This window comes from Diadema setosum, chromosome 4 (assembly GCF_964275005.1).
Source record: "Diadema setosum chromosome 4, eeDiaSeto1, whole genome shotgun sequence".
NCBI classification, from domain to species: domain Eukaryota; kingdom Metazoa; phylum Echinodermata; class Echinoidea; order Diadematoida; family Diadematidae; genus Diadema; species Diadema setosum.
Genome location: NC_092688.1, coordinates 21,937,450 through 21,956,090, shown reverse-complemented (window position 1 = coordinate 21,956,090; position 18,641 = coordinate 21,937,450). Strand labels below are relative to the sequence as shown.

The window sequence follows — 18,641 nt, the reverse complement described above, 5'->3', positions numbered from 1 at the left end:
TTATGGAGAGTTCAAGTTCAAGTTCAAGTTCATATTTATTCGTTTTTTCTACAATATACAAACGAAAATCTCACTTTTCGAAAGTGACAAAAACAATGCATACAATTGTACAGAGAAGACAACATTAATAGGAAAAACAGTAGCAATACATTGCAATAGGTGCTAAGATAACGAAAGTGTGAATAGTTTTCAATACATGCACTGTGTGACAAAAACGGAGGGACCCACTAAAAAGACAGAGCTTGTAGAGTGTGGGCCCCTCTTGTATTAGAAGCCCGATGTAAAAATTGAATTGAAAACAGCAAAAAATCCGCACAAAAAGTTCGTCACAAAAAAGTTTGGCAGCCCACTAAGAGACAGACGAACAAACAGTTATACATAAAACAACAACAAACAGAGTTATGAACATGTAACAGGACTGGGACAGCAACAAGACTACTTGTAGGAGGAAAAACAAGAAACAAACTGACTTGACGACACAAGAGGAAACAAGACTATAGCGTGATAAAGAGGTAACAGAATAGACAGGAATATGCAACACAGACGACGATCCTCGGAGGTTTGAGGAAGAAAGAGAAGAAGAAAAAAGAATATAGAACAAACCCTTCAACTGCGAAGTATAGGTTAAAGAAAATCTTATAATCAAGGCTTGAGCAATAGTTACAATAATAAAAAGAACGGCAATGCCGATATTGCGGATGAGTAACAAAGTAAGCCTATTAACTAATCTGATTCTGCGAGTCGTCATTATAAGATTGTAAAAGAAAAGACTTTAATCTCCTTTTAAATGAGTAAATAGATGGAGCAGATTTTAAATCATGATTCAGGGAATTCCAATGATTTGGTCCAGTGTAAACAAGTGTATTCTTTGCTAAAATCGTTCGAAGAAGTGGTAAATGAATCTCGTTAGAACGCCGGGTGGGGTAATTATGGAATGATTGATTTTTTTTTTTTGAAACATAGAACCAAAAATAGGTGGGAGTAAATTGTTATCATACATATACATGAATTGACCTAAGTTAAATAAGAATAATTCGTTGGTTTTTAATAGCTTATAACAGTCAAACAATGCATTTGTATATGAACGTGTAGGAGAATTAGAAATAATACGGAGGGCTTTCTTTTGCAATAATAACACTCTATTCAGCAGTGTCTGATGAGTACTGCCCCAAGCTAAAACTCCATAATTAAGGTAAGGGAGTATCAAAGAGGAGTATAACACTAGTAGGGTCTTTTCAGGAATATAGAATTTCAGTCTATTCATAACACCTATATTGCGAGAAATAATTTTGCAGATATGATCAGTATGTATTTTCCAAGAAAGTTTATTATCTACAAAAATACCAAGAAATTTAAAACATGACACACTTTCTAAATTACAATCATTCAGAACTATTTCTTACTAGTTACGTCTACATACGTCCCTGCGGATGCCTACGTCCACGCAGCGTCCCCCTGCGTCTACTCATCCGTATCTATCCGCGGCGAACGTAACCTATCGTAAAGCACTGTGTGACTGCAAAGGCATGAAATAGATACTTAGTACAGTATCATTAATACTTTCTATTTTGACAATAATAATGTGTGAATGTATGCGTATTTAACTCTCTCCAATACAATCAGGGAGGTGGCTCCCTAATCCAATTAGCATAACGGTATCTAAGTTATTCTTTTTATGACAAGGGATAGTGGTATGGATTCCATGTTCGAAACCGAGAACTTTTGGCGTAAATATCATTAACCTACCCTGGTGATAATTATACGTTTACAATAATCTCCGATGACAAAAGACGCTGAAATCTATCTTTCACTTATGAAAAAGCGGATACTACACGTACGTTATCGATATCATGCAGAGAACAGTCGACCAGGGATATGAAAGAAGACAGGAGACTATAAATCATATGAATTCAAATATAGTCTTAGAACTGAATAGTATCTTCAAGTGGTTTCTGACTTTCCTCATCTATTCTGTTATTTGAATGCCTGGGGATATAATGAGAAGTGACGTTTACTGTTTGACGCACGCGTGCACACGTAGGGAGTGGTCAAGAAGATGCGCAGTCACAAGACTTTTCTTCCACACAATGAACGGAAGAATCATCAGGAGTACTTTTCGACCATTATTTTCAAACAACGCATTAAGGAGCTTACACTGAATCTTTTATCGCATGGCAATGCAGACTTATCGTATGCATCTTCATGGAATCAGACTAAGCACGCAGTACTGCAGCCTTCATTGGAAATTGTAGGGGAGACCGGGTCTAGTTGTTACAATTTTCACATTTTTAGGTCTGTACAAAAAACGAATAGAGGAATCGGCTTCATTTTTGCTTTGAGGATACCTTATTTCCTCCTTTAATTAAACACAGTACAAACTTTGGAAGTCCAGATAATATAAACAAGATATTACGTAATCAATAAACACAACATTTTGTAACAACTTTCCCCGATGTTGGGGTAAGTTGTTACAGCACATGGGGTACTTTGTTACACGGTAGAAAGTCAACTCAAATCGGGTAATGCAGATCTGACGTGTTAGGTAATTCTTAATATTGACCTGTCTGGGTGTGCATGTTAGCCTATGCTGGGGTGTATGAGTGTGTTGAGTGTGTGTTGGTGTGTGTGTGTGTGTGTGTGTGTGTGTGTGTATAACCATGAATTCAATTGAAAGTGCATTGGGGTAAGTTGTTACATCACTCGATTCTCGACACGGGTCAAGTTGTTGTAACAACTTGACCCAGTGCGTCTTCAAAAACTTTTCACACGTGTGGCCAATAAACAATCAAACATCACGTGTTGCTACTTTCACCAAAAGACAGCCAAAACACGCTTCTTTCAACCACATACTCATCACTTACTGGAGAAGAATGGATTTGGTGTAATAAAGAAAAATCGAATTTTTCAAAATTTTACTCGGAGAGGTAAAAAAGTGTTTTTTGGACCTATCTTCTACATGTGACGTCCAGGCAACGCCAGATTTCGCACGCAGAGATCGTTGGCTATACGTTTTGATTTGATATTACTTGTAACGTCCTCTTTTGATCATAATAGAGAAAAAATGACAGTGTAACAACTTGCCCGTGTAACAACTAGACCCGGTCTCCCCTACGTCTAATTTTGCCCCGACACATTTTGCAGTAAACGTGAATCTATTTCGACAGCTTGTCATTGATGTCTTACAAATATTTTGATGGTGAGAAAAAATAGTTTGCCAGGCATGGTTGTTTGCTACATGGTTCCATCTCATTTAACCCGTTTGTCATTTCCTCAACGCTACTACAAGTGCCATACCTGAGGTTGGTCAGTATTACTCTTCATCGACCAGGAATTGGTCTTTAGTTTCTACACTGATAAGTTGATGGCTACAATATTGATTTTTAGCCAGCATTGAAACGATGGCTTCCTTAGTATGGTTGTTAGTTTGCATCATCTTTTCCAGTCCGTTCCTCACTTTTTCGACGCAAGGAACAACGACATGGGGTAGGTATTTCTTTCTTTTTGATTTCCATGAATTCAAAATGCATTTCCTATAATACGTATTCTTTTCCCGAGATGCTTACATTATTCAGTTTGGTTACAATAGGTCATAGCCGACATCTGAACACTCAGTGTCAGTCAATTTTTCCCATAGCAATCAGGCCAGTGTATGAGTACTTGAAGTGCTAATAAGTGTAAAGGGCGAGAAACTTTATTTTCTGTGGGAAAGAGAAAACAAATCTATCCTACTTAAAACAAAAGCAGACATTGTACTCTTTCTGTTGAAACAGAGCATTATCATACCTGGCGTTATTAACAGACCCTTTTGACATACATAATTCTTAATGATCATCTTCAGTTAACCCAGTGCCCACAGCCGTGGTATGCGTCTTGAGCAAAGTATATTATGATACTGGTATTTCATAAGATTTAAAGATTTACCTTCCTGATCTCTCTGTCTCCTCTAGTTATCCATCTGAACTGCTCCGGTGATCCAATAGACGGGAACATATCGTGTGATGAAAACTGCGTCCAAAGCCGTCACAGTTGGCTTATACAGGCAACCTCTGGACGGCGAGTGCTTTTAGAATTTGAGTCAATCAACAACCCAAGGATGGGATTTCATATCATCGATGTTTTATCTACTAAAAAAATTCGCATGCTGATTAAGAATCATACGTTGCCGTCTCCAGTTTTATCACTGTCCCATCAAGTGAATCTACAGATATGGTATATATACTTACCCAGTAATGTTCAAGTTGAAGGTGCAATGCTTCAGCGGTAAGTATTACAGTCTTCATCATTATTGTAAATACAAGAAGGTTTTCAGTTAACAAACTGAAATGTCCTTCTTCGATTTTATAACGTTTCCCCAATAGCAGAATGTTCATTTACATATTGTATGTATACATTAATAGGCAGAATGTTCATTTATGTATACATTGACAAAGACATAGAAACACAGACAGAAACACGCACACACACATAAAATGATAGTGGTTAGTATTTCCATGGCACAAACGGTAGCTACATATTAACAATAAATTTTAGATTAATGTAATTTGTATAAGAACCCATGCAGAAAATCGGGGAAAGTGTCCAGTAGATTGTAATGTTGTCATATAATCCTCACCTGAGTCATGAATTTGTGAAGTTATGTTTGCATTTGACTATTCATTACAACTACTGCAATTGCTGTTATGCATCTTCAGTCATTGTATAAAACTTTTGAAAATGCAAGTTCTGTTTAGTGTTGCACGCGCTACCATTTCTTGAGGCTCATTATTGTTTAGCAGCCATAGTCTTCTTCTACTATATTTTTTACCAATTGTCTCCCTCTCTACTAATTAATTTGTAAGATCGCAACTGCTGATCTTCATCTTTGAACAATCGGTAACTACTTCGTCTTTTAAATTATTTTATACTTTTACGCCATCGACAGTGGACTCGTCTTTTGCCTCTTAGTTGCCATAGGAAAGTTGGTAAACAGTTATGCCTCCCGATGTTTACACGGATCACCCGTGACGACAATAAATGTGATATAATATTAACAAAGTCTAATGTAATGCACTCAAAATTGTCTTGTATAATTGCGCTATATGACGTAAATAACTACACACTTCGAGATGAGGTGGGCGATTTTGTTTACACATAACGATAAAACAGTAAAAAAAAATAGAATAATAACAAGAGGAATGAATGCAATGGTGTGAACAATGTAACAATAACAGTTATATTTACAATAATGATTATTGCGACAATCGTTATGAATACGAGGTCTGCTGTCTCTGCTGAGCTGAATTCAAAAGTTAAAAGTGACTTTTAGTATAGGACAAAATGCAACGCATCCTACTGATCACAGACAACATTTCGGGTTACTTAACACCTACAAGTATTAACATTGTATGTGCACAGAAATAAGGACAATAAGGAAAGGATATTATGTGGTTTTTTTTTACTGGTTAGTTTTGACTGAGTTAGTCAAGGTGCAAGTACGGTTTGACGAGATTGATATCATTTATATTTCCCGTTATATGGAGATCTCAAAAAGATCAAAACCTAATCGGATACTATTTACAGCATTTTTATCATTTTTTTTTGTAAGATATTTCCGAAAATCTCAGTATTCAGATCAAAAGCTTAATAACGCTCAATTCTTACTTCTAGTGCTAGATCTTACAAAAGAAAAAAAAAACATTTCCCACTTTTGATGCGAAATAATTCAAAAACTATATGTGACCCTGCACCACAAAACAAACAAACAAAAATGGATTTTTAGTTAAGGACAGATTCTAAAAGATATAACTCAAATCAAGTGGACTCCCCTAACCTATCTAAATATTGGAAAGAAAGCACACACTCAGGAAAAGTGTGAATTGAAGTACAGAGTGTATTCAAGCGCTTTAATCTGTACCAAGCTGTGCTGGCTGTGCGATGAATGGAACAAAAAACAGGATGTTGACCACCGGAGCACCTGGAACCACCACAATTTTCATATCATGTAATACAATTTTCTGTTTGTATTTTATGTCAACTTGTATTGTATATTGAATTACCGAATAAATAATAATAATAATAATAATAATAATAATAATAATAATAATAATAGCAATAACAATGAAGGGATAATCAAATTAAGCTCAAATTGAGCAAGCTTCATAAGCACATTCTGTGCATGATTAATTTTTTCAAAAGTTATAAAAGTTGAAAGTGAAGAGTGTGTACAAGGTTTTTAAGAAATGAAAAGGGGATTCTACAGACACACCTAATCACACTAATCTATATATATATATAAAAAAAATGTTCAAGATAACCTGCTAAAATACACATTTTCCTGTTCGTTATATGACCCCAAATTATAGCATAGTGTAGAAGAAGACTTGCCCTTTCAGAAAATAAAAAAAAAAGTCAAGATTGGCTAGGTTGACCCGTTTCACCTACTTTCAGTCCTCACACAATATCAGTATGTGCGACTTTTTGTTTTCGTTTTTTGATATATATCAGATAAACACAGATATTGATATGGGCAATAGCTGAATAGTGTACAATTTTGTTGGAGGTAATTTAAAATGAGTCATGCTTTCATATTCATGTCCCCTTCAACTAAATTGTACACTAGTCAGCTATTACTCATATGAATGACAGTGTTATCTGATATACTTTTCGAACTATTAAGGATCAAAAGTGGGAAATGTTTTTTGTACTCTAGTGTCAAGGAGTTTTCGTTAAGAGTGAAAACAAGTTATAATCACTTTACTACTGTATTAAAAGGATGGTAAAGTAATGGTTGAGGTGCGGATTTGGCCTTTAACTTTTTGTGAGATACCAAGACACTACTTATGAAATATAACAGAGCAAACTATTCGAAGAGGAATTCAAAGTTTATTTGATGAAAATCAGTTTTGGAATGGCTTGGACATCAAAAAAAAAAAAGGTGAAACAAAGCCATCGTAATAAAAGGTGGATCCCACCTTTTATTTGGATCGCTCTGTTTTGGGGTATCTAAGACATTTCAGAGCAATTTTCATCAAATAGACTTTGAGTCCTTCTTGGAATTACATGCTCTTTTATATTCATATAAGGTTTCTCACTATCTCACCAAGAAATGTTGGAAACCTGAAGTTAGGTCTCAACCAAAACTATACGATCCCTTCGAGATCGTGATGTAGCATAAAACATATTGATCACTCATTTCTGTCATCATCAATGAACCAAGGCTTTTAATTAGATCTCATTTATTTCCAAGAACCATCTGTCACACTGGATGGTGGACCCTCTCCCTTGGAAGGCTTGGTGCTCCTCCAACCAGACAGCTATGTCTGCTATGATGGATTCAACGACAAAGCTGCCGAACTGATCTGCGGAGAGCTTGGCTTTCCAGCGGCAGAAGAATATTCAACTCAGAGTTTGCCCCGCACAGCAACACGTAACAAGACTCAGAGGTTGACATGTTCTCAAGGTAAGTACTGGCGGATCCAGAGGGTGGCGCAACCGGCGCACGCCCCCCCCCTTTATGTTTCGTTAAAAACAAAAGAAATAACAAGAAAAAATGAAATGAAACCCCGAAGCGGCACCAGAAATATTAGTTGCGGCCCCCCCCCCTCCCCTTTACAGAATTCCTGGATCCGCCCCTGGTAAGTGTTATGGTGTACTGGCAATTTCACTTGTTCACCTGTTCTACCTAGAATTCACATTAACGGCGTACTACATAAATAGTCACGATTTGGTCAAATGAAAGAAAAAGAGAGAAAAAAATATATTCGGTGAACAGCTATGAATGAATACTGGCTGTATTCAGAGGATGATGATACAGTACTATAGTGAAAATTGCCATGTTAGATAACGGCACGTCTAAACAATTCAGTTGCAGCAACTGGTAACCCTACACTTCTTAGCTTTATCATCGTTTGTGTTGTGTCTCTTTTTTGATAAAGCGGGATGACTACTAGTATTTGGAATTATTCAAGAACCGAAAAATCTCGGGATTTAGAAACAGATCTGCCACAAGCAAAAGTTAATGTCCTGCGATTGTGCATGATTCTGTGCCGGTGGATGGTGTGCTCATTTGTCCCCACGTGAAGGGTTTAAATCATCTTGTTCATGTATATAAGCACCTGTTAGGAACTGAACTCAGAACCTCCAGATTAAAAGTCTTCTACTGTACACAGCAGTGTTTGGTAAAATGGTACATGCACCACGTGTGTCATGCGGTTTTAGTATAGGTTTTCCCGGTCTATTTCGCACTTTTGTCAATGTCTGTCAGTCGTATTCCTTATTGCTGCATTAAATTTAGCAAAATTTAGCGAAGAGCACATGTTGGGTATTTCAATTTTGTGATCTCCTCCTTCAAAATCATTTTTGAGCATTCAAATTACCTTTAACCTCACTCTAATCAACAATTTTTTCAATTGAAATTCGTAAAACAAGCACCATTTCGTTATTCGTTCATTCAATTTGGAATGATATAGTGACGTCATCACGTATATGCTGCGCTCGTTCATTCGAATTCATTTTTGGGCATCCAATTTAACATCTTTTGTAGTCAATTTAGCACACATGTTTATGCTTTGGTTCTTTCTGTATTTTTTTTTCTTCAACATAGTTATTGTTGTGTAAGCGTCATTACATTTTTATTTTCGTTTTCATTCTGGAGATTTTGGCAACAGTTTTTTTTCCAATGTTTTTCAAAATTGAGTCTCCCAGTCCGAAGATAGTGCATGTGGCCACAACTTATCTGGCCGTTGAGCGCTTTATTCCGAGTGTGTTGGCCAGTTCTAGGAAGTGAAGGTTATGATCATAAAATGTTCCTATGATCAGTGATGATTCTTTCTCTGCCTTCTTGAGATATGTCCTTATCTAACTTGCGCTGTCATGACTGCAAGAAGATGAATTTAATCTGTAGTATTGGTTCTTGTATAGGCCTGTAATGACATATACAGTATGAAAGAAAAGGGGCGTTACACAACAACAAACTCGAGTTACATAGGGTCAAAAATATGATACTTTTACTGCTTAACAGTGTGTTGATGAAACAAAAAGTCATATAGAAATACACGTTTGAATGTTCTCACCTTTTCATAATAGAAATAGCATGACGTTTATTTGAATGAAAATGTCTGGAATTTGACTGCCCATTCGCGAAATTGAATGACTCAAATTACCTTTTTGGCAAGTGATGGCGGATTGAGTTGAAGGTGGAGTACCAGCTAATTTGAATGCCCTTTTTACGAATTCGAAAGCCACATGTGCAAATTTCATTGATCGAAATGCTAAATTGAATGCACACGTTGCAATTTTGAAAGACAGACTGTGCGATAACGAGGGATTTTGCTAAATTGAATGAACCTTCTATCAAATGGACTGACAGACAGAAGTGCGAAATTGGCCGGAAAAACCTATATAATGTAGGAATTAAAAATTTGAGAGGAACAGAGGATATTGTATGTTCAAACAGTAAATTACTATCATGAAATACATTGCAATCAACGAAGAGATAGTTATCTCTTCATACATGGAAATATAACATGTAAATGATATTCACAATATCAATCCATAGATTCTAAACGTGTAATGGGTTGTTCACTGGCTACCACTGAGTGTCCTTCGGATAAGCTTGCCAGACTCAAGTGCCGAGGTGAGGTTGTACATTTTGTATGTACATGATTATGCATGGTACGTACGCATGTATTATGTGAACGTGTGTATAAATACATGATACATGAGTGTGTATGTGTCTGTCTGTCTGTCTGTCTGTCTGTGAAGAAATAAATTGGAACTATAGGTGCCTGGCTCTCTCGTGTCCCCATGCTAGTGAAATTAAGCAGCGAAGAGCAAGAATTTTAGCACAGTAGGCCTACACAAACCAACCCTACATTTTGTATGTATACAGCAGCATACATCTGATTCATGATAGATGCATTGAGCCTTGTTTACACATCTTCATGCCAATACATGCTGCATTGGTATGCTTTACTATACTTAGGTTCATGTATAATGATCATCGCTTTATTAAAGGGAAGCATTGTCCGTTTTTATTCTATTCATTTATCATATCAAAATTACCTATCAAGTGACACTGGGTCCGTCGGATAGCTGCTTTCAGAAGCAAATCTAATGTTGGATAACCATCATTCTGTTTCTACGTAGTGCCTGGATTCCTCGGATGCTATCAGGGTGACTATCAGGTATTTCAGGCTTATCCTGGATATGAAGTTCATTCTTACGAAGAATGTGCGTCTACCTGTGTAAGACGCCCAATTCGCTATGACACTGCTGTCATGCATCGGAACATGTGTTCATGTTTTCAACAAATGGATTACAGCGGCTGTTCCTCAACCTGTTCTCACAGTTGGGAGTGTCCAAGTGAGGAAGAAAATGTTCGCTACTTTTTTAAAGGGAAGATAAACCCTAAGAGCAATGTGGATTGAGTGAAAGCAGCAACATTAGTAGAACGCATCAGTGAAAGTTTGAAGAAAATCGGACAATCGATGCAAAAGTTATGAATTTTTAAAGTTTTGGTGTTGGAACCGCTGGATGAGGAGACTACTAGAAGTTATGACGTATGAGTGGACAACAATACAAAGAAAATATAAAGAAAATGCTACAAAAATCAATTTTTCATGAAAATTACAAATTCCGTCAACTTGATACTGACATATGTTAAGGGTAGCAATTATTCCCCCTGCTTTCTGAAAGCGGTTAGTCAAGTGCTCTTCCATAATGCTAGAAAAATGAATTTTTGTTGAATTTCCTTTATATTTTCTTTGTATCATTGTCCTCTGATACGTCATAACCTCTAGTAGTCTCCTCATCCAGCGGTTCCAACATTAAAACTTTAAAAATTCATAACTTTTGCAACGATTGTCCGATTTTCCTAAAACTTTCACCGATGTGTTCTACTACTGTTGCTGCTTTTACTCAATCCACATTGCTCTTTGGGTTTATCTTCCCTTTAACAGTGAGTAATACTAATCAAATTCTGTGACGATAATAGGTAATGATACCTAGGGCCTATCATCTCTCTCCCTCTCGTTCTAACTGCATTCAGTATTACCGCCATATTTGTCACTATCAGCAATCTGCGATATGTATTTAATTATGTTGATAGCCATTGTACATCCTCTTGTGACACTAATCACTAACGAAATTCATGTTTTCTGTTGCTATAAAATCTACTTTTCTACTAGTCTTTTTTGCTAAATTTGTCGCAGTCCCTACCTCTATCTTCCCAATCTTTAGTTCTGACGTCAGCTGACAATAATTGCAGGGGCTATTATTTCATTCAATTTTATTGTTCTCGGGGATTGGTATATAGACAAAAAGATAGGCGTAATTTAAATAATATCAAAGGATGTGATATGTCACAAGCAAATAAAACGATTTCCACATTTCAACCAAATGAAACGTTTGAGAAATGAATGCTTTATTGATGAAAAATTTATTTTCTTGCATAACATCTATTATATATGTCTCTCTCTCTCTCTCTCTCTCTCTCTCTCTCTCTCTCTATATATATATATATATATATATATATATATATATATATACATATGTACATGGTGTGTGTGTGTGTGTGTGTGTGTGTGTGTAAAACTTTCGAAACACTGTTGCTTTCCTGTTTCCTGAATAGTTTCGGTTGCGGTTTGTGATCATCCCAGCCATGTATCTAATGGTGATTGGAGCTCCAATATCACGAGGTTCGGATCCATGATAACTCTCACGTGTAGAGAAGGCTACATCGTCGACGGAGGCGCGACACTTCAGTGTGTTGGAAGACCCGGATGGTCGACTTACTTCCCGGTTTGGAACGCTTCAGTGCCATCTTGTCAGGCAGTCAAGCAACAAACAGTCGGTGTGTCATATTCAGTAATAGAGCACATTTTGTAGAGTATATCATGATGTAAGAGCACTGGTACAATGCAAGAATTAATGTATGCGTTTCTTTAGTTAGCTTGAAACGTGAAGACAGGAGAGATACAAAACTAGTATATTTTTTGTTTGAACAGGTTGCATTTGTTGCTTAAATCTTACTTCTAAAATCATCAATGCCAAACAGACAACACCAACGAACCGACTGAATCGTGTGAAGATATGGTATCAAGATCTGGCAACACGCCAGAATAACAAATCTAGGGATTATTAAAACGTACGGAGAAAATGCATCAAAGAATAGCCTTCAATCCCCCCCCCCTTTTTTTTTTTTTTTTTGCTTATATTGCTTTATTCTCATCCAAGTCACCTTTAACAGAAATTTACAAAGATAGTCATAAAAACGGATTGGTCATTAGTAAAGACAGATCAGTCTCCTGTAAATTTCAAGTAAGCTTGAAAACGTATTGCATAGTTGTTGTTGTGTTAATTTAAAACCTACAGAGTGTAAAGAAAATTGTATTTACTTCTTCCATTTCTGTGCACATACGCATGTTGTTTCCAGACAATGAATGGCAAGATGTAAACATCAACACAGCATCTACAGACAATACATCTAGTGAGTATTACAAAATGCAAGTTCAGCGTGTTGTATGTGTGTCTCCGATGTGTGTGTTGGTGTGTGTTGGTGTGCTGGAAATGCTGAAAAAGAGCACATTTGAATCCGGCTTGCCATGTGCTTTATCGTCATCAAACGAATAATACACGATTTCTAGAATTTATTGCATTTTCATACAGGGCAAAACTTTTTACTTTTTGAAAAGACGGCAGTTTAGGTTAATCTGGTCTTTTATTATGATCATAGCATAATTTTTCTGAAGATTTTGGTAGAAAGGGGTTTTAGAATTGTACTTGTTTCGTTTTTTCGTGGTTTTTTTTTTTTTTTTTTTTTTTTGTCGCTGGTTCGTATAATATCAATGTCCTTCTGGTCTTCTTTTCTTAAACAGATGCCGGACAGAATATTCTAGAATTGACGACATCAACGAGGTCAAGTCATACGTCTCCTTCAGGTGAGTAGTCTAATGCGTCTATAGTGGATTATTTTGATAATAATTGCCGGATCCTATTCTTATGTGTGCATTGGAATCCAGGTAGAATAAAGAAAGACAATCAATTGCGTGAAAACAGACTTATGGCACTCTTCATTATAAAGATACTAAAGATTATCATTTGTACCCCAAGAAGGTGCGTATACACGGGAACATATACCCCTAAAATATGAGTAAATATATGTTTTCCCGCCCAATTTCATCAGATTTGCATTCGATTTAATGATGCAAGCATTCATTTTCAAGCGAATTCGAATGATCTTCGAGATCAACATTCAAAAAGCTAAGTAGTTTATTCAATTTAATTTCATCAGCATTCGAATTCATGATTTTGTCACATAAACGTGTAAACAGCGCGTTCAAATTAAAATGCACGTGAAACGCATTCAAATTCGCACCAGCACAGATCCGATGAACATTAAGGAATTCAAATTAACGAATAGGCAAACATTTGCAGCATCTGGGCAGTGTTTTTCGTTGCTGCTCATGTTCTTTGTATTTTCTCCATCTGTTTGAAGAATGGTACAACCACTTTCAGACGTAGACATGCCAAGGTGCCTGGCGCGTCAACAGATCGACGGCTGAAGATACTGAGAGACTGAACATCGAAATTATGAATAATTATGAAAAAGAAAGAATATTTAGTGCAATGTATCTCACACACAATTCACACCTCAAACGTGATTGAAAACGAAATCTGTAAAACGACTATAATCACACTTGACATATCGATGTTCTCATGTAATCTCTCATGTTAGCAAAGTCGGAGTTCAACCATTCTGTAAAATAATGTGATATCCATTTTGAAATAAAGTGAAACTAGCCGAAAAGAAAATGAAAAGAGATGTTGAAATTGAAACAGGACTGAAAGTTAATGAATGAAATCAACGTAAAATATTCGTAAGAATTGCATAGAATTACAGGACTTGGTTATGCCAATTAAATTTGAACGTTCAAATGTTGAAGTTGTGTGCCTATAAATGAAATTGAAACTGGTATTTGGTGCAAATTTGAACGTCTATCCAGCTGGCGCGAAATTGAATGCCAACTTTGAGCCGTTAAATTGAATGAATTTCTCTCTGAATTGAATGAAATAAAATCTTAAAGGAATGATGTGAAATGAGATTGAATACTCAAAGAATTAAAATGAACAGTGAAAGTAGAGCAATGACAAAAATCCCTTGAATTTGAACGCCTTGTCATTAATTCGAATGCAAATCTGATGAAATTGGGCGGGAAAACCTAGTATAGTCTATACAGTCAATTTGAATTGATCACTTCATTTTGAGCGTGCAATCATTGTATTAAGTGAAATCTTGATTGATTTTTCCCCTTTGATTTTTTCATGTCAAAAAAAGAGGCGCTGAAACTTTAAAATGCACTCTTTGCACAGACATAGAAACAGGCGTGCATACTTTATGCTCGAATATGACACACACATTATAAACAAAGGAATTTTTTTTTTCATATCCAGGCGAACCCACACAAAAACACATACACGCGGAAACGGCCTTCCCATGAGATCCGTGTAGCTTCAGGACCTACCGGTTGTGCTTTCATGGCGGCATTTCACAACTTGACAGCAAAAAAAAAAAAAAAAAAAAAAAAAAAAAAAAAAAATCGTGCGGTAACATTCAAAAGGCTAAGCTTTCTTCTTGGTCGTGTTGGTTGTAATAAAAATGATAACATGAACATGATAGACGTGAAGAAATGTGTTCGAATCTGGTCATATTCTATGGCTGCACTCATTTTGTGAGCTCCTTCCTTACAGATGATGATGTTGTACCTTTACCCAATTTCTTTCAGTGACCGAGTTGCTACATCAGACGAAAATCATCATGTACAGCCTTGGGACCTCCTTGTGTGTCGTTCTTGCACTGCTTGCCATACTAGCCATAACGCGGTGCATGAATCAGCTAAAAGCGTGAGTTTTTTGATACACAAAAACTATAGGGTCAGATGAAAGGTTGTAAAATCCCTTTGAACTGCGAATCTCCTCATATACAAATAACTGTATATCATATGTATCACTATGGGTGTTGCTCGCAGTTGTGCAAGCGTGTGTTCAGAAAAGAGATGTTTGGCTCAATGGAAAAATAGATTTTTGGCTCAATGGAAATACTCATACATGCTCCAAACGCACAGGGTGAATAAACACATAAAAGAATATTCTGTATTGAACAGAAGTTTTTTTTTTATATATATAGATTGGAAAACTTTTACATTATACAATTGTTCGTTTTATGTTTCTCTACAAAAAGTTTGAATCGCACATTGCTAAACAAACTATTAGTAATGGTCGGCATTAATCGATGAATGTCGTTCCCCTCCCTTCATACAGACGCAGGCAGTCAGAAACTGTAAACCCCATGGATGATCGCTCTAATGACGGACAAACACGCATGTTCCCTGTTGGCACGTCAGGCCAGAACCTCAGCATGGGGGATAATGTTGATTCACTGAGTGATAGCAGAACCGCAGCTGGTGCAGTAGGTCACTCTTTCCGGTACATTCCGGACAACAGATTCGGAGACGCCACAATTCATCAGGAAGACCAGTATCGTATCTATCAAAACGCTGCGGAGGTAGCCAAAGTGGGTTCTCAGACTGCAGACGAAAAGCAAATCTCCTCTTCTACACTTCCCATGCTGAGCGGCGTCCAATCCGCCGTCAGTACTTCACTGGCTTCTATACCTAGTTGCTCTGAATACCGTGGCCTACAGGAAACATCACTGAACCGATCAGCGGGCGGCTGTGAGGACGACGATTACCAGGATGTAGATGTTCGGAGAATCAACAGGGCGGCGAATGGTGCAGTATCAAGATCTGCTGGAGCGCGCTTGTTTGATGACCGGTGTTACAATTCGCTGGACTTCGGTAAACGGTCTGACAAAGTATACCCTCGAAAATGTAATGCAAGCCCCTGCAGCACGCATGTTCATGAAGACAGATTTGTCAACACTTCTGAGCTAGAGACGGCAATCGTAAATGAGTATGCAGAATTAAGCGACCCTAACGAACATGCCCACAATATCTCTGGCTGCACGGAGTACAATCGCATCCATTATGCACCCCTCGACGACAAGCGCAAAGTTACAACCATGCACTCCATGGTTCCGGTTCCAGTCCAAAGAGAATCGTTTACTCTGATAGAGGAAACACTAATACGTCCTCTACTAGTATGGGTTTCTTACCAACCGAACCTTCTGGACACATTTTCTGCTATCGACTAGAACGCGAGGAACGGAGTAAAGTTGATACTAGCAACGAACCGCAATTTCCTGAGGCTTTCGACTCCGAAGAATACAGTGTGCTGAATCCTCAAAATGATGCCAACGGTGTCTCCCTTTCCATAATGACAGAAAGCGACTTCCATGACCGCCATGACACCGCAAACTTGGAACCTCACATTTGTGAGGGATTGTACGCAAAAGTGGACAAAGCGGTAGGAGCGTCGTCAACAGCACCTCCACTTTGTGAGGAGTTGTATGCTACGGTGAACAAAACAAGAGGGACCTGCAGCGGTGACTAAAAACCAGGATGGCAAGAGGAACTGTACATGAATTTTAGTGACACATGACTTGAAGAATGGCATGCACATGTTGTGGTCGTATCTTGTATACGGATGGAATCCCAGAATTTGATTAATTTCATTTCATTTATGTTCATTCACTTCACGATGCACAGAAAACCAAATACAACTGAATTTTACTTGAGCATAAAATTACAACTGAAATACATCATGCAGGAAAATAGAAATATGAGGCCAACATAAAAGCATGCTTGCTTGTCAAATAACATAAATGGCATTTAATGGTCACTTATTTCTGACATAAATAAAATAACCAAATACAACAATAAAAGTTCAAGACTATGGATGACAAGTACAACAGCCACAAGTGTATAGTTGTAAAAATAAAAGAATTACATTCCCAGTATGCAGGTGTATAAGACTAAGTAGTACTGATGATATTATTGTGACATGACTATGGATGACAAGTACAACAGCCACAAGTGTATAGTTGCAAAGATAAAAGAATTACATTCCCAGTATGCAGGTGTATAAGACTAAGTAGTACTGATGATATTATTGTGAAATGACCATGTTTTTAATTCATCCAACTTTACATGCAAATACCGGTATACTTCAAGAGAACATCATGCATATCCTAAAATACAAATGATTGCATGCATGACTACAGAATTCCAAGACACATAAAACAATGATTTTTGCACGATTTCTTTAATACGCATTATAATTCATTTCATTTGAAATGACGTTAAAAATATGACCATCTCTCCAAACGTAAATACATAACAACATTCACGTATGAATATTTACAAAGAGAGAGAAACATATTTCTGGTATCCGACATGCCAACTACCTACTTACTTAATTAAGAATTGCTGTATGAAAATACTCATTTATCTATCCTAACAATTCTAACTGCATGTGCTACAAAGTGTTTGAAAATTAATCCCAAGCAGGAAAGGCACAAGTTGGGTACGTCTTTGTGTTCAAAACAAAACAAAACAAATTAATGCTCAAAGTGAAACCATGCATTTTCTTAGCGATGAAAAGATTGCTTAATGCACCATTGCTTTCGCTCTCCGTGTGCATGGTATGACTGAATGTTAATAGTGTCCCAGGATACAGTTATGTAAATATCAGTAATCTTGAGACTGTGTTGAGATTTTTTTTTTATAGTCCACCCTTCCGTTATACGACTGAATGCAATATGCTTGCCAATTCATTGTCATCTTTCAACAAAGTTTTTCTTTCTGTTTTTTTTTTTGTTTCTTTTTTTTTTTTTTGGGGGGGGGGGACACCGTGTTGAATTGAATTTCCAGAAATGTGGTTACATTCAAATTACACCATAAAGGTGTAGTTAAACATACGACTTATAAATAGCCAATGTTAGCCACAAATTACGTATATAGTAAACTGGTAAGCACGAGGGAAAATATGTGGAAACGGTAAGGCCTCACCATGCAAGTTACTAGTTAAAGACTGACTGACTGATTGCTAACGGTAGAACTCGCGATCTATTTTGATTTATGAATGGGATTTCACACTTCGTATATAGTGATCGTTGTCTAGTGAAAACAATAAATACTATTTTTAATCCAGTTTCAAAATAGTAATAACGTGGCATGGGATGTGATTTCACTTGTCTAGTATGAACACTCGAATCGATACCTTTGTTGAACATGGCCATATCGTTGAAAATGATTCTATGTGTTTTGTATTTGTATAGCAATGAAAGATTATTGATGATAAATCCTATAATAGTTGTCTGATAATAGGTATCCCTAGTTTTAGGGAGAACTAAATGGTGCAGTGTCAGTTGGTAAATCACACCGTTTCAGGATAACCTTAGTCATGCAGTAGTGTAATATGGACTGTGTATTCCATAGTTATAATCCATTTGAGTGTTGCCTAAATGTCCTATCCAGACATAATGTGCATCACTGCGCACATGGCCTGATCAAACATCAAACAAATGTCCCGTTACGTGTAAGCCTATGTAATCAAGAATGTGCTTCATTTGCTTACTTTTACCACCATTACTTGTCAAGACAGAATTTGAGGTTATTAGCGTGTGTGGGGGATATAGTGTTATGTCATGCTTTGGACAATGGCAGTCAAATTTGCAGGTACTAAGTTACCTTTGGAAACACTTC

At 37.0% G+C, this 18,641-nt stretch overlaps 1 protein-coding gene and 1 pseudogene across 1 annotated transcript; both read left to right on the top strand.

Moving 5' to 3' along the window:
- The first annotated feature begins 4,229 nt into the window (after nucleotides 1-4,229).
- LOC140227708 (uncharacterized) lies at nucleotides 4,230-12,102 on the top strand. Its single transcript, XM_072308119.1, has 5 exons — nucleotides 4,230-4,260; nucleotides 7,226-7,438; nucleotides 9,536-9,613; nucleotides 10,126-10,341; nucleotides 12,035-12,102. The coding sequence occupies exons 1-5, from the start codon at nucleotides 4,230-4,232 to the stop codon at nucleotides 12,100-12,102; spliced, it is 606 nt and encodes a 201-aa protein (XP_072164220.1).
- Nucleotides 12,103-12,399: 297 nt separating this feature from the next.
- LOC140227707 (uncharacterized) lies at nucleotides 12,400-16,536 on the top strand (annotated as a pseudogene).
- The last annotated feature ends 2,105 nt before the right edge of the window (nucleotides 16,537-18,641 follow it).